This window comes from Eumetopias jubatus, unplaced genomic scaffold (genome assembly GCF_037043125.1).
Source record: "Eumetopias jubatus isolate StellerSeaLion01/CBP00866 unplaced genomic scaffold, mEumJub1_p1.0 scaffold_17, whole genome shotgun sequence".
Classification (NCBI taxonomy): domain Eukaryota; kingdom Metazoa; phylum Chordata; class Mammalia; order Carnivora; family Otariidae; genus Eumetopias; species Eumetopias jubatus.
In genome coordinates, this window is record NW_028274823.1 from 68,273,983 (window position 1) to 68,290,551 (window position 16,569).

The window sequence follows — 16,569 nt, forward strand, 5'->3', positions numbered from 1 at the left end:
TAAAAAATCTTAAAAAAAAAAAAAAGAAAAGAAATTTGTCAGCACGATTACAATTTAGCTACACGTGAAATGGCCTGTAAATAGATGAAGCTAAAAATCTTTGAATTTCTAGTGTCTAATATATACTTCCCCTCATAAGAATTTCATAATTTAAGACACCATTATTTAAGACAATTTAGTTGGTATTACATTTCAGTGCCATTTTGCCTTTCTGTCAAATTCTTCTGCAGAAAACAATTAAGAATACTAGAGAAATGACAGAGAAACACTATGGTAGGGAAAATAATTATTCCTTAATTAATGTGTTTTGTAAGTTTAGATTTCATGCCAGGCTTTCTTAAAGCCCAGCATATCTACATTTTAAAGTGAAATGAAAATAAGTAAATACACACACATACATTATTTGTGCTAAGTAGCATCATGCATATATCCAGGGAAATAAAAGTTAAGATTTTCATTAAAACATTAATACATTATAATGACACCAAAAGGACTCCATCTGTCAGAAAAGTAAAATTATAAACTATTAATACTATAGGCAAAAGATGAAAAAAATTCTTGAAATGATTATGAAGTACAGTGAAGAAAAAGTTCATTGTTGATCACAGGAAGCTTTTAGAAATATTTGTGAGGATGTCAGAAATATTTATATAGAAGAAGATACACTTCTACAATATATGGTACAGAATAAAAATTCTGGTAGAGGTGGTTAGATTGTATTTGGAATATTTATCACTATTTCAACCTTGAATTTTATTACTGTAAATTGTATTACTAGAACTTGAACAAGTAAAGCTTTTAGCAAAACAAATAGAATAAACAGCAAATTCCAGAACCATTGTTTTTCAGTCATTAGGTTTTCCCTTTTTTTAAAATCATTAAAAATAACAACTAAAAAAGCCATATCAAGCCTCACAGAAATTAATATTGGATATAGTGAACTGCACTAGAAAAGGCCAATATATAAATAGGCTCAAACACTCAGATTTGAAAAAGTTATACAAAAACTGTATTTATTAAAAAGGAAGATTTGGGGCACCTGGGTGGCTCAGTCATTAAGCGTCTGCCTTCGGCTCAGGTCATGATCCCAGGGTCCTGGGATCCAGCCCTGCATTTGGGTCCCCACTCGATGTGAAACCACCTCTCCCTCTCCCACTCCCCCTGCTTGTTTTCCCTCTCTCGCTGTCTCTCTCTCTCTGTCAAATAAATAAATAATTTTTTTTTAAAAAGGAAGATTTATCTAAGCTTAAACACCAAGAATCTGCAAAACACACACACACACACACACACACACACACACAAATTAAGTGTAAGAAAGACTATGTCCTACTTAGGCTAGCAATTCAATAAAAACCCTAGGAAACATTCAAATTAGTAGATTCAAATCAAAAGAAAATCTTGGAAATATACATTCACTATGAAAGCCTTAGAAATAACTTTGGTGAAGATTTTAGTTTTTCTTTGAGCTCCAATGTCATTATTTTTCTGCTAATTTGAATTCCAACAGTTCGTTTATTTTATATACTGTAGACTATGTTGCCAAAGAGGGAAAAATTAATCTAGTATATTTCCATAGTAAACACAGATTATCATACAATTAATGGGAGAAATCTATCAATTACATGGGGCACCTGGGTAGCTCAGTCATTAAGTATCTGCCTTCTGCTCAGGTCATCATCCCAGGGTCCTGGGTTCGAGTCCCACATCGAGGGGGCACCTGGCTCCCTGCTCGGCGGGAAGCCTGCTTCTCCCTTTCCTACTCCCCCTGCTTGTGTTCCAACTCTCGCTCTCTCTCTCTGTCAAAAAAAAAAGATTTTATTTATTTGAGAGAGAGAGAGAGAGAGAACGAGCAGGGGTGGAAGAGTAGAGGGAGAGAGAAAGCAGTCTCCCCACTGAGCAGGGAACCTGACGCAGGACTCGATCCCACAACCCTGGGATCACGACCTGAGCCAAAGGCAGACGCCCAACCAACCGAGCCACCCAAGTGCCCCGATAAATAAAATTAAAAAAAAAAAAAACTTGTACATCTCTATCAAGTACAGAGTTTAGGCCAACTGTATTTCTCCCATGTTAATTGCCTCATAATTTAACCACACCCTAGTCAAGTTTAATTATATCAAAAGTAATTAATTTTCAAATGTTCCTTTTAGACACCACAAATAAAAGAGACCAGCATTCAAATTTACTTACTCTAATGAGCAGTTCAACAATTTGACATGCGTCTAAAGGACTGACTAGAGGATGAAGTAAAGAAAACCTGACAAAGGAGAAACAAAAACCCAGAAAACCATCCTTATCCTCAAACTCCCTGCCTGTGAGACACAGATGGACATTTCTAACAGTCTTTTGGTCATTTCCATCTAGGTATTGCACAGGCATCTGAAACCTAATTTGTCCAGGAAAGGCTTTATTTAATAGCTTGTTATCAAAGCTACTCTTTCACATTCCCTCCAACCAACAAACTACTTTATTTACTGGTGTCAAAATACACCCAGTCTCCCAATTTGGCAAATTTAGCCATCAGCAACAGCTCCTTTCTTGTATCTCTTACTTCCAGTTTAATACTGCCAACAGATTTTTACGTTAGCTTTTTTCTGACATTTCTGACATTACAACAAATATGTTAAATTACTAAACTGTTACCAAAAAACTGAAATAAAACATTGGTAAATGTCTGAAAATAAGAGAATAAAAATTATCCATCACATATAGTTAATTAATTCAAATGTTGAGATTTTGTAAAATCTTTCTAATTTAAGTGGATGAGAATATGAATGTGGCAGATTTCTCCACTTACTTTTGTAGTAGTTTTTCAAACAGATAAATTTAAGAATGATAAAACAATACACAGTGGAGAAGAAAATTTTAATGTCTAAGTCAGCTTTTTAACTCATCATCAACTGTCAGAAATAGTGAAAAAAAAGGAAAGAAAAAAAAGAAATATTGGGACAACTACCTCAAAGAAAGTAGAAAAAATTTTTTAAATTTCAGGAGTGGTAGCTCCTATAAAAGCTATTGCCAGCTTATTAAGTAGTAATTGTTTACTAATAAGGACTGGATATTAAGATATTTCAAAATAGTTTATTTTTTTTATTTAAACATTTATTTATTTATTTGACAGAGAGACAGCAAGAGAGGGAACACAAGCAGGGGGAGTGGGAGAGGGAGAAGCAGGCTTCCTCCTGAGCAAGGAGCCAGATGTGGGACTCGATCCCTGGATCCCGGGATCATGACCTGAGCTGAAGGCAGACGCTTAATCATCTGAGCCACACAGGCACCCCTCAAAACAGTTTTAAGTAATCATATATAGACCATCATTTAAGTTGAAGCGTTGTTTGTTTGTTTTTTTACTGAGCTAATTATAATACTATGAATAGAAAATTTCAAAATTCATTTTTCATATGAAACTTAGGCAGCTATCCTGAAAAAAGATATAAATACTTCAAAAGAAACAACAAATTATTTATTAATTTAAAATCAGTTTGATAAAGATTTAAAATAGGAATACCATACCATCCAGTAATTCCACTACTGGGTATTTACCCAAAGAAAGCAAAAACACTATCTCAAAGATATATGCACACCTATGTTTATTGTAGCATTATTTATAATAGCCAAGATATGGAAGCAACCTAAGTGTCAATCAATAGATGAATGGGCAAAGAAGATGTGATATATACATACGAGTATTACTCAGCCATAAAAAAGAATGAGATCTTGCCATTTGCTACACCATGGATGGACCTAGAGGATATAATGTTCAGTGAAATAAATCAGAGAAAGGCAAATACTATATGATTTTACTTATATGTGGAATTTAAAAAATAAAACAAATGAATAAACAAATAAAAAGCAGAAACAGAACCATAAATACAGAGAACTGATGGTTGCCAGAGGGAAAGAGAGTATAGGAATGGGCAAAATGTGTGAGGGGAGTGGGAGGCACAAGCTTCCAGTTATGGAATGAGTAAGTCATGGGGATGAAAGTTAACAGCAAAGAGTATATAGTCAATGGGATTTGTAATAGCATTGTATGGTGACAGATGGTAGGTACATTTGTGGTGAGTATAGCATAAAGTATAGGGTTTTGGAATCACTATGTTGTTCACCTGAAACTACTGTAACATTGTATATCAACTATACTTCAATAAAAATGGAAAAAAAACCTTTGATAAACATCTTTCAAATATAATGAGCAAACGAACTTGATTATTTAGCTCTTTAATAAGCCGAAGAAACTCAATTTGATAATACAGTCACAATATTACCAAGCTTATAAATGCACATAAATTGTCAGTAATGAAACTGATCCTTACAATTAAGATTAATCATGCAAGTAAAATAAATTTAACTGCTCTGAAATTTTAAGAGATCAGCACACAAAGGTATGAGCTTTAAAAAAAAAGTTACCAAAAATAGCTCAGAATATTATAAGATACATTATTTTCTCACTGAACAGTGAAAAAATGAACTGACTGATGAACAGAGTCCATCACTTCCCTCCAAAAGGAACACTTACTCTTTGATTCAACTTGAAAAAAAAATCTTACTATTTCTACTTAAGTCTGAATCAGTTTATTTGAAGAGTATCCTGAGAAAGAAAAATGAACTTAAAAACTTTAGCAATTGTCACTACTTATTTGTGTGAACCAGAATTTCCTAGGCATAATGCAATAAAAATAAAATACAGAAATAAAGTGGATGTTGAGGCTGATATAAAATAGCAACTTCCAAGTATAACTGCTAATTTTAATTTCTCACTACACTCATTGACTGAATTTATTGAAAAATGCTGTTAAGTTTGAAATTACAGGATAGATGTACACTAATTAAAAGCTATTTTTACTTGTTAGAGTTCTGCAAAATGTTAAAAAAAAGTTCTCTAAAAATTAGAAAATTTGAAATCTACTAAAAAGATTTCAAACAAGATAAATCGAAACTCCTAATCATGGCATAAGCTAGTTAGCCCTGACTAGTTTTCAGTTTACTTTCCTACAAGGAACACTATTTTTTCCAATAATACTAAATGCCATGTATTGCTAGACCATGCATGATTTTATGTCTTTATATATGCTCTTATCTCAACCAGAAATGCCCTTATCCCACTTCTCCTGGCAAGTTTTTATTTTTCTTTTAATATACAGGAAAAAACGTTGCTTCCTCTGTAAAGCCATCTTGAGAGACTCAAGACAGAATTAACTACTTTCTCTTCTACATTCTATTATATTATTACATGTTATTATACTTATCTATTTAAATTTATTGTCTCCCTAAATGCCAGCAAATCCTTTAAATGCAATGATCCAAGTTACATTCATTCTTGGATCCTTTTTTTTTCCTGTTCTTAACACAGACCCTAAAGTTGGAATACATCCATAAATAAACAGAAAAAATTACATGCAAGTAGAAGAACAAAAGGAAACAATCAAACTGATTAAGTTTAGTACCAAAAAATTAATCATTGAACAAGAATAGAATGGCACTATCTTCCAGCCATTATACTCAAAGTGTGGTCTACAAACTATTTACCAGGCTCTGATGAGATAAATATAAAAATTACAATTAAGAATCTGGAAACTTTTATAGGAATTTGACAGAGATTTTTATGTTTGTTGAATCTTTTAGGATCTTTTAAATTTCATTTTCTAATAATTCATTTTATTATATTTTTGTGAAGTATCAGCCAGTGATAGATTAAAATACTGAAAAAAAACAAAATACAGATAGATTGAGAAGCCTTACATTAGATTGTGGAAGACAGAAAGATGAATAAGACCTTGACTCTTTAAAAAAAAAAAGACCTTGACTCTTTTTCAATGAGGATTTGGTTTACAAGGAAAAATATGATATATACATAAATTGTTGCAGTATGTATCATAACTATCCGTATTTCTCAAAGCTCACATCATCATCTTTGACACTTCAAAACCTTCCTATTGATAGAATTATAACTGTGCCTGGAAATACTAATGCATAACTAGTATTTCTTTCTAAAGTTACTTATATGAAGACTAGATTTTAAGTTAAAATCAGGGCTTGTTCTTTCACTGCCTATCAGACCCAAAGCCATCTTTGACACCTCCATACAGAGCTGGGCAGCTTTCTACAGCTCTCTGCCTGACCTACCGTATCTCAAAACCCCAGTAATATATAAAAACAGAGTGATTATACAATTTTTGTCAGAAACTCTTCCTCAGTATTTTCAAGATTTATTAATCTTTACTAATAAAGATTAATTTTCTCAATCCTCTATGCTAGGAGTTGGCAAACGTTTCCTGGAAAAGACCAGATAATAAATATTTTAAGGTTTGTAAGCTATATGGTCTACTGTCACAGCTACTCAGCCTTTGAAGCAAGAAAGCAGCTACAGACAATATATAAACAGATGAGCATGGTTCGGTTCCAGTAAAATTTTACTTAGAAAAACTGGCAGTAGGTTTTCAGTTTGGCCCAAGGACTGTTAACTTGTTGATGTCTCTTCTCTATCATAGGTATAACTTTAAAATCAATCATTAAGATCCTATCATTTAGTAATATTAAAAAACTGCCATTCTTGTTTGCATTTATCAACTTTTAAAATTTTAAAGACTGACAGATTTACCAACACTCAAGTTTATAAAAGAAAAGACTTTTTTCAAGAAAATCAAAGTAAGTATATTGAAAAAATTTTTGTGCTTTGTCTTTAATGGCATATGTCTAGGGAAGCTACAAGCTTTTCATACTATTATTAGATAGCAACACTCCCACCGGCTATGGAAAACAAAAAGACAGATTTATTTACATTAGTTGCCACAACCACTACAACAAACATCATATAAGCAAAAATATCCACAGAAAAGCCCTTTTAAAATGAACTACAAACTTGGCAAATAGTTATAATATCACAAACAAAACTAACTACAATACTATTCAGAGTTATGATGCTTTTTGTTTAACCCACATCTATGGAGTAACTTCAAAATCCTGGTATCTTGTCTACCTTTTTTTAACAAACCTGGAATGTAGATTTATTTCATCTTTAGGGTTCAAAGTTGGCCTTCTCCAGCATGTAATCACTCCTTTCCTTTAAGGGGTGAGATACAAAGCTGATCAGAAGTCACTCTAAAACTGAAGTCAAACCTTAATCATCCCTTTTCCTCTTAAGTTCTAGTATCCCCTGTGGAATATATTGTTCTATGAACAATTCTCTTTATCATTCTAGAACTCTTTTCCCCAGAACATAAGAGGAATTGTCAAATGTTTCAGTTTCCAAGGAAGTCTCTTACTGTTAGTTTCCAAATGTCTTAATATAAATGTTCTTTTTACTTTACTTCTGATTTCCCAGACTTAAAATCCTAAAATTACTCCTTATCACTTTTCATATTGCTTGAAAATTCAATCACAAAGTTTGTAATTATTTTTGGATTTCTTTTACACCTTTGCCACTCACTATCTTTCCATAAACAGAACATGCTAATACTGCCTACCTATTTTTTCCTGTTGAAAACTTTTCAATGTTTCTATACGCTTCTACGAGAAGTCTTCCACAAATACTGATTTTACTTCCCAATATATGTGTATAAAATACAGCCTGCTTAAAAAGACAATTTAACCACTGTGTAATAATAATAAAATATGTTAAAAGATATTAAAGAATAAGGCAAATGCTTTAAAATAGTAAAAACAGAATTTAAATAACAGTAAAAAGATTCTTACAGAGAAATTTAAGAGAAGTGGAAAATAAACCCAAGAAACAGGCAAATGCTGTAAGGAAAAACTAAAATGCATTTACTAAGGGCAGAGAAGGAAAATCGGAAACTAGAAGGATTATACTTACTGCAGAAATTGATATAGCTGCTGTTATTTCTGAAGTCCAAGATAATATATAAAAACAATCAGTAAACTATATTCACATAACGTTAAGGAAAGATCAAAGTTGGGCCTAAATGAGGGGGAATATCAGCAGTGAGAAACCAAGCAACTTAGAAGTTGTCTAGTATTCTATAGAGTGAATTTCTGACTGGCTTACTTTGGCAACAAAGCAAGTTGCCAGTGTTACTACTTATAACATCAGTTATTCTACCACTGGAGGGAGTCTGGTCACATATCCTTTGATGTGACTTTTACTCTAATAACTTCATTTTCTCTGGGAATGAATTAGAACCCCTACCAAGAATATGAATTGGTTTAACATAATCTGATGACTTTAAAGCTTTTTGTTTCTTTTAGTTTGTCTTTTATTTTTGTTGTGTTCCATACTCACTAAGTAAAAATTTACAGCATCTCTATAGTCATATCTGGGTCAAAGAAATGAATCCAGAGGTCACATGTGCTGGTACATATCTATCCTTAGAATAAAAAATCATGAAGAGAAAAATGTTAAATCAAGAACAGAAGGTTCTGATACAAATACCTACCCAAAGCAATTATCAAGGTCACAAGGCACATGAAATGCAGCAAACAGCAGGTGAAGTAGAAGCTGAAAAGAGCTTCTAGGATTAAGGCTGACAAGGATATTATTGATGGGATAGATAAATATAAGCAAAAGATACAGTACTGTAACTGTGGTTTAAAGTTAACTATTTTTTTAATTGAGAATTTTGTTTCCATTGTCTACTCATGAAGTTGAAGTGACATAAGAAGGATTTACTAAGGGGCGCCTGAGTGGCTCAGTCGTTAAGCATCTGCCTTCGGCTCAGGTCATGATCTCAGGGTCCTGGGATCGAGCCCCGCATGGGGCTCCCTGCTCTGCGGGAAGCCTGCTTCTCCCTCTCCCGCTCCCCCTGCTTGTGTTCCCTCTCTCGCTGTCTCACTCTCTGTCAAATAAATAAATAAAATCTTAAAAAAAAAGAAGGATTTACTAAGTAAACAAAACACAACTGAAATGAAAAACAAAGATCTAAACATTGGACCAAAATAAATAAATAAATAAATAAAAACAAGAACTCAAGAAGGTATGTGGAGAATAATAGTCCTTTACAATAATAATTATTCTCCATTTTGTGTCAAGAATTATAAGAAATGATAGAAAATACTCATGTAATTATTTTAAAAATCCTACAGGATTGACATTATTATACCCATTTTACATGAGAAAGCTTAAAGCTAAAAACAGGTTAAGTAATTTGCCTAATGTAATATATCTATCAAGAGCCAATATTCTGTCAGAGGTCTGTCTGATTCTAAAATGCTATTGCCACTGTGGCATATAAATGTCAGTGAGACAGAGCAGTGACTACCTTGTGTTCTTGTACTATTAAAGGTAACAGTTATGGGTACTCTTCCTAGATGTCTGCTTCAGAAAATGTCATTAAGGATTATCTAGTACAGCACTGTGCTAACTAGTAAGCATTTTTGTGTTATAGTTCCAAAGTTAAAATTTGTTTAATTCACATATCAGTAAGCATAAAAAAGTCACAACTGATTTATAATTTAAGTAGATACGATAAAGTCAAAACTAAAAGGAATTTATCTTTTTTCAATATAAAAAACCTTTTTTTCTTTTCCTTCATAAAACTATTGTTAGACACAAAGACACAGAAATCTGTCAGGTTCTCTCTGCAATTTCCTTAAAATGTATTCCCTTGCTGAGTAGCATCATAAACTCCATAAGCCGTATCTAGGCAGTCATAAAATAATCATGGAAATAATACTTGTTAAACGTAGGAAGCCTTAGGGGTGGATTTAAGTGCTATACAACAAATTAATTTTGTATTTTCTCCCTTGCTATTATAACAAGAGTGCAGGGAGCTTGGATGCATGTAAAACAACATATACATAAATCTTTCCCTTTCAGTAAGGAAAGAAAGCTTCGAGATATCTATCTATCTATCTATCTATCTATCTATCTATCTATCTATCTATGCATGATTTTAAGAAAAATGAAGAGAAGTAGAAGTAATGTAGAATTCTGTGTGTGGGGTTGGGTGCTGTTCTGTCTTGTTACAGGTCAATTAGGGTCTGAAGTATCTATGTGAAGAAACAAACTGGAAATGGGTCCCCATATTATCAATGCTTCCTGATGAGCAATTAATGTTTTTTTTTTTCTTCAACTTCCTTGGAAAATCTACAATTAAAGTAGATCATATGCGCAACTTGAGGATATTTCAGCAGAGATAGAGGAACAGAAACACTCTTCTACTTGAAACAGAGATTACAGAAAGAACTAGATCTACAGCACCTATTCAGAGGTTTCCTAATAGAAGTCCATCAGAATCCTCATTTTGAACTACAAGTAACATGTAGGCAGAGACCATATATTAGCAACTAAAGCACACATGCTTAGGATAAAAGTATGAAGTGCAGAAGAATCCTCTTGCTTAATTAAAAAATTCAATTATATGACTGCTTGGATTCTATTCCAAATTCTCCCAACTGTTAAATACTTGGAGAAACTATGAAAAAAAGGAAACACTGTGAATTATTGCTAATTATGTAAACGGATTAATTTATAAGAAAATAGCAAGTGAAAGAAAAAATATACAAGAGCCAAGGAAACATAAGAAAGATACAGTTTACCAGCAGCTATTACTTAGTTGATAAAATATATAAAACATTATAAAATTAAAAACATCTATAAGTGAAGAGAAGAAAAGGAAACATATATTTAACAATAATATTACATTTTCTCCTATTCTATTTTATCTACTTCCAAGAAATTTGTGCTCATTTTTTTCCAACACCAGATTAATAGTAGAATAAAGTAAAGAGAAAACAAAATAAATTTCTATGATCATAAAACTATGAAAATTTATCACTTTTTATGTACTCAAGCATATAACAGATCTTCTGGCACATCCTAATCTTTCTATTATATATTTACAGAAGCAAAATAATAAGACCTGAGAGGAAGTGAAGGGAGTAAATAATATCTAGTTGAATATTTCTCACTATAAGATTATGATAAATAAGTTCTGCTTGACAAACTTAATGCAACACTTAAAATTTAAAATTTAAAATAAACATATATTTTGGAATTGACATGTAGAGTCACAAAATAAAAAGTTAGACATTTAATAACATCTCCATACAAGCTATTCCTAATTTTTACATATTTTAATAGAAGAGTTAGCTCTTTGTATTTTTTGATATATTTTATAAAATGAAACCCTATTAATCTATGTTGAATCATTAGAAGTCTTCAAATAAGTAATTTTTATAGATACTGCTAAGTGCCAGCACCCCCCATTAAATGTTACATAATTTTTTTCATTTTGCAGTATTCATAATGAAAACTGAAACAACTAAAAAATATTACCAAAAATAAAATAGCTACTACTCTACAAGAAGAGACCACATAAATGCAGCACTAGTTTTTGTTACTCTGTTAATTCTGTAAACTTCATAAAAAAGAAAAACAACTTTATTTTCCCTAATATCTTTGAAAATGTGGTAAATGCAATTTTAAGTATTAAGATTATGGGGTTCTGAGGAGTAACTATGAATTGCCTATTTCCAATAACTACAGTAATAAGCTTTAGATAAATCACTGAAGTAAATGAAGGTGAAATATACTTTTACTAGATTCTTGGTTTTCTGTCAAACCATCTAGGAAAATCCAAACATTTACAATGGTAACACCAGAAAAAGTCATCTCACAAAAGCATAAACTAAAACCCATACAATTGCCTACGTGGTATATTAAAAATAATCTCTATAGTCTAATAATGCAAGTTTATATATGGAATACCAAAATGGTTACTTTATTTTTTAGATGTCATAAATATGTGCACCTATTACTATGGTGACCTAAGGATAAAGGAATTATAAACAGCTTTTGCAAGAGTATTTATTTATCAATACTATACCTTTTCCAGAAATTATTTAAAGTGGCTTTGGCTTCAAAGGTCAATTATTCTGTGTCCTACATTTATTAATAAACAGAAATTCAGTGTTCAGTTGACCTAAACTATACTGTAGAGCAACGCCTAATCAAGTTATCTAAATGACTTTAGAAACAAGACCTTTGCTCTCTATTTGGATAATATACTGATAAATTTCATGGCCTTATTGTGAGCACACTAGTATTTCTACATAACCCTGGCTAAAAAATATATTTAAATTATCGTCTCCATATACTGTTAATCACTGATTCCATTTATAGCCAAAAGTGTTCAGGGTCATTTTGACAACATGTAAATGGTTTTTCCTTTGTCAGATGTTCAATTTTACAATTATCTGGCCAATCAACTACTAATCATATGACTCTTTTACAAATGAAGTTTTGTTCCACATCAATGAAATAGAACTGACTCTTCAACTACTCCAAATAACACAGAAGCACTACAAGCTACCCATATTGCACACAGTACTAGCTCATCTCTTTAACGCTCAAACCTGTGTTCAATCGCTTCCTTCTTTAGGAGACTGCCAACTTTAACAATAGATTAAGCTATATAATATCAAGACACAATGGTGAGTACTCGCCACATATTCTGTACCACAGCAGATATATTAGGCCACTTCTTCACCGATTTTTGAGTTTCTGAATCACAGCCCCAAACCACGAAGCTTGTGGCTATCCTTGGTGCTGAAACGCACTCCCTCCCACCCCCCCCCCGCGCCCCTTCACTGAAAAAACCGTCATCCCAATCCCTATTTAAGAGCATAAAAAGATTAATGAACTTGGGGGGTCTGAAGAGGGGAGGTTTAAAAAAGGAAATGATAAGTTTCTGGGCTTAGAGTGCTAACTAGTGTGAGCGGGTGGAAAGAAGGGGTACTAAAAACACCCAGAGGGCATTTCCCCTTCGGTTCCGGTAGACCCTGGAAACCCGGACTGCGGCACCATCGGAAACGCCTCGTCCCGGGCAGGAGCGGCAGGCGGGAACGGCGTCCTCGCCCGGGCAGCGACTCCGCGCCGGGGCCAGGCGGGCGAGGACGCCGAGGGGCGCCGCTGCGGGAGACTAACGCGACTTTCCGCGCCAACGAGCGAGCCCTGGGGTCCTTTTGTTTCTAGCGTCTGAGGGGAGGGCGGATGAGCGGAGAGGAGCCCCACCTGTATTTATTTGTATGGGTGGACAACAAAAGACCCTGATGCCCGGGTGAGCAGGGTCGGCCGAGTCGGGGCGGCCGCGGCGCCTGGCCACGGGCTCGGCCCCTTTCCTCACAGCCCCCGTCGCTCTTACCGTCCCGGTCGCACAGCTGAATGGCCTCCAGGCTGAGGTTTTTGATCACCTCCTCACAGGGGCTGGTGGGGCTGTTGAGGGTATGATCCAGGCGCGGCACCTCCATTTTTCCAACTCCCTTCTCAAGCCCGCCTGCTTCGTATCCAGGCTCTCTCGGTGGACCGGGTGGGAGAGAAGGGCGGGAAAGGGCAGGGAGTGGCGGAAGGAGGGGAAAGAGGCCTGGGACGCGTCTCCGTGGGACCGAGGCTAAGCCTCCGGGCTAGAGAGCCGCGGCCGAGGCGACGGCCGTGACAGGAGCTGCGGGGAGTGTGAGGCTCGGAGAGACCGAGAGGGACCCGGCGCGAGAGCGGGAGGCGCGCGCTCCCGGCGGGGAGGGGACGCGGCGCGCGGGGATCGTGAGGGAGAAGGCGCGGCGCGCGCACGCGCGCGAGAGGACGCGTCCACCTGCTGGCGCGCGGCGCTCCTCCCACCCAGCCCTTCCACGCGCACGCGCCCCCTGCTGCCCTGGCGCCTCAGCCCCCGCTACCCCCGCGCGGAGTGTCGTACGGCATGAGCGCCCGGAAGGCGGCGGGCGGTTGGGCGTGTGGCGCGCTGGCCTCGCCTTCTCTTCTGGTGAGGGTGGTTTGGCGTCCTTTCCCTCGTCATAGGGTCAGTCGGACCCAGGTTGGCACTGGGGAGTCTGCACGGGGAGGTGAGAAGAAGCAGATTGGTTTTTATGAAGGACTGGAAAAATATGGGTCCAGATCCTTTGGATCCTTGTTTCGGAGCCCCCGGGCTGCCTTACCCCTCAAGGTCTCGAGCTACTCCCCTCCAGGCCCCTGTTTGCTCAGCCAGGCATTCCTCGGGAACAGCTGCGTCCCTGTGAGAGAGGAGTGGATTAACTGAGAAGTGGCAGGGTTTACGGACAGAATTTTGGTCAACCCGAAGGAGGGGCAAACATGGGAATTCAGAACTGCCAGAAAGGTGAGGGAATGAGGAGATGCCAGTCAGCCTGCTGGAAAAGCAGCGCGTGGGCTTCGGGGCTGACAGCCACTAATCTTTCAGCCTTCGCAGTCTAGCTTGCTTGCTTGCTTGCTTGCTTCATTCATTCATTCATTCATTCATTCATTCATTCAACAAATAAGTATTAAATGTTTATTCCGTGCGGGGCATTGTTCTAGGCGCCAGTGAAAGGCGGGAAAAAAACAGTACCTGACCTCATGGATATGGAAACATCCTTTTCTAATGGAAAATCTTCCTCAAGTTACCTTAAATTTGTCTGCCCATTCTTCTTAATGGTATTTAGTATTCTGCAATGCACTTAGTGGAGGTGAAAATGTTTTTAAAATAAAGTAGATATAGGTCACAGCCTATTGACCTCTCTTGCCATTTGCTTCTTTGGAATAGTTTTTAGTCGTGTTGCTATCTTAGAATCAAAATAGTGCCTGCCCCACTCTCTTCTTTTTTTAGTGTATATGCTTGTTGGAAATTAAAGTTCCTTTTTATGTATTTTCCAATTTCAAACATAAATGTTATCCAATAAAGTAACAATTTACATACAGATTGCTATATGCTATCCTTTCCAGTCACATCCTTCTAGCCATAACATGACTAAATCTAGTTAATTGAAGCCTCATAAAACAGAAGGACCAGCTTAAGGTAAAATAAGCCTGTGAGAAAACTTGGCACAACTGCAAGTTGATAAAAATTAGTGGAAGATAATTGGGTATCTTAAAGTGAAATGTCCTCATTACCAACTTGGGTATTAATGAAGATGGATCTCCTTCTTGTAGTTTAAGAGAATTCTTGTGTCAAGGTAGGGGTGTCCCCAAGGAGATGATAAATTATTACTTGTCAAGAAATATGAAAAGATGGCACTTATTGGTGAATTTCCTGTGTTCTAAAACCTGGTTCTGGAGGAATAGAAATTGATACTGTCAGCTGAGCCAGGTGGGTTCACATTTACAAATTTCAAAAGGAACTGTGTCAACTAGATTACCAATTTATTGATTTACAGGTGAGAAATATAAACTCATATATATAATTAAAGCTATAATTCACACAAATATTTGTTAAACACCTGCTATATCCATGGACAATATGCTAGATGTTGGAAATTTTGAGTTCAAATCTATTAAGAAACACAGACATTGAAAAAGGAAAATTATAATGAGTGTTATGAAAGAGGAATCATGGGAACTTGTGAAGCACACGCAGGGGTCCTAACCTTGTCTGGTTAGTAAGGAAAGCCTTTAAAAAGATTATTTAAAAGGAACAGGAAATTATGAAAGGCTCTAAGTGGGAAGTTAGCATGATCAGATTCGTAGGCCAGAATATCTGTATAATGGGAAAAAGGGATAATGTTTTAAGAAATATTAATGTGCATTTGGGTATAAGACCTATTCAATCCAAGGCATCTTTCTGCTAAGGATTTAGATTATTACATAAGAAATACAAAAGAAAGAGTTAATATTTCACTTTTGACATTCAGCATAGGATTTTTTTTTTTTTAGCAAATTGTTAGGCTTCAAATCAAGGCATTGTAGAAAGATAAAATATAGATATGTTTATGGTTTAACGTACCAAAGCTAGGCCTAGTGGTCAAAACAATACAGTTTATCCCAGAGTGAAGACAAGATATCCCAGTCCATGATAAAGGCTTAGGCCAGAGATTGGTATAAGGAAGATGGTGGCTATGAGGTAGGTAAACTAGAGAAAATTCTATTCTTTTTGGTTCAGAGAATGATGGAAAAGAGGTAGAAGTGCTAGAGGATGGCAACCAGCAATATTTTTACTCACTCGTACATTGAGGATGTGAGATGAGGGATTGTGGCTCTAGAAATACCCAGATAGGTATGGGAAAACTCAAGGACAGAGAAATTTCTGCCCTAGTTCTTAGATCTTTGGGATGATATCACCTGGCCAGGTTCAAGTAACCTTGAACAAAACATCTAGTTAGGCAGAGGAAGGGCAGGAATTTACTTTCCAAAACTGCTAAAAGTTCCTGTATACTCAGAAGGTGGTTGAGTTGAGATCTAGTCAACCTGCTGTGAAGCCTGATTTTAAAATGCAAGGTAATACTCTAGCAAAAACTGCAGAATGGAGCTTCTAAACTAGGGATGTCTAAAGTATTAAAAAAGATGAGACTTGTCAGTCTTAGAGATGGCTACCAGGCCCTCACCAAACTGAAAAAATACAGACCATGAGTTTCTCTAGCCACCAACTTCAAGTGAAAGGTCAGAAGCAATTAGGCATGCAAGGGATGTCATCCCAGAGACCAGAGGAGGCAAAACACATTACTCAAATCCTGTGACCCTTTGTCCCAGTGCTTCAGGGTAATGGAACCTCTCCTGTACTGATATCCCCAAATACCATCTGAAATAAGGTAAAAACCTGAAATAATGAGGATCTTACCTAAAAAGATGGATTTTACTCTAAAGGGATAAATAAAATACTGATTAAAAACTGATTGAATCTAGGTTCCTGG

The 16,569-nt window shown here is 35.9% G+C and overlaps 1 protein-coding gene across 2 annotated transcripts in view; it reads right to left on the bottom strand.

Annotated features, from left to right (window-relative positions):
* The window catches only part of PHYHIPL (phytanoyl-CoA 2-hydroxylase interacting protein like), an 89,878-nt gene extending 76,669 nt beyond the window's left edge, over positions 1-13,209 (bottom strand). Inside the window, exons 1-2 of one of the 2 annotated variants that reach the window (XM_088019919.1) lie at positions 13,104-13,209; positions 12,492-12,549 (exon numbers count right to left, since the gene is read on the bottom strand). Coding sequence is in view for 1 of the 2 variants with exons in the window: in XM_028124010.2 (XP_027979811.1) it covers positions 13,104-13,209 (106 nt within the window). In the remaining variant the exon portion in view is untranslated. The remainder of the gene's footprint in view (positions 1-12,491; positions 12,550-13,103) is intronic. The other variant, XM_028124010.2, reaches the window with a different exon arrangement.
* Positions 13,210-16,569: the final 3,360 nt, after the last annotated feature.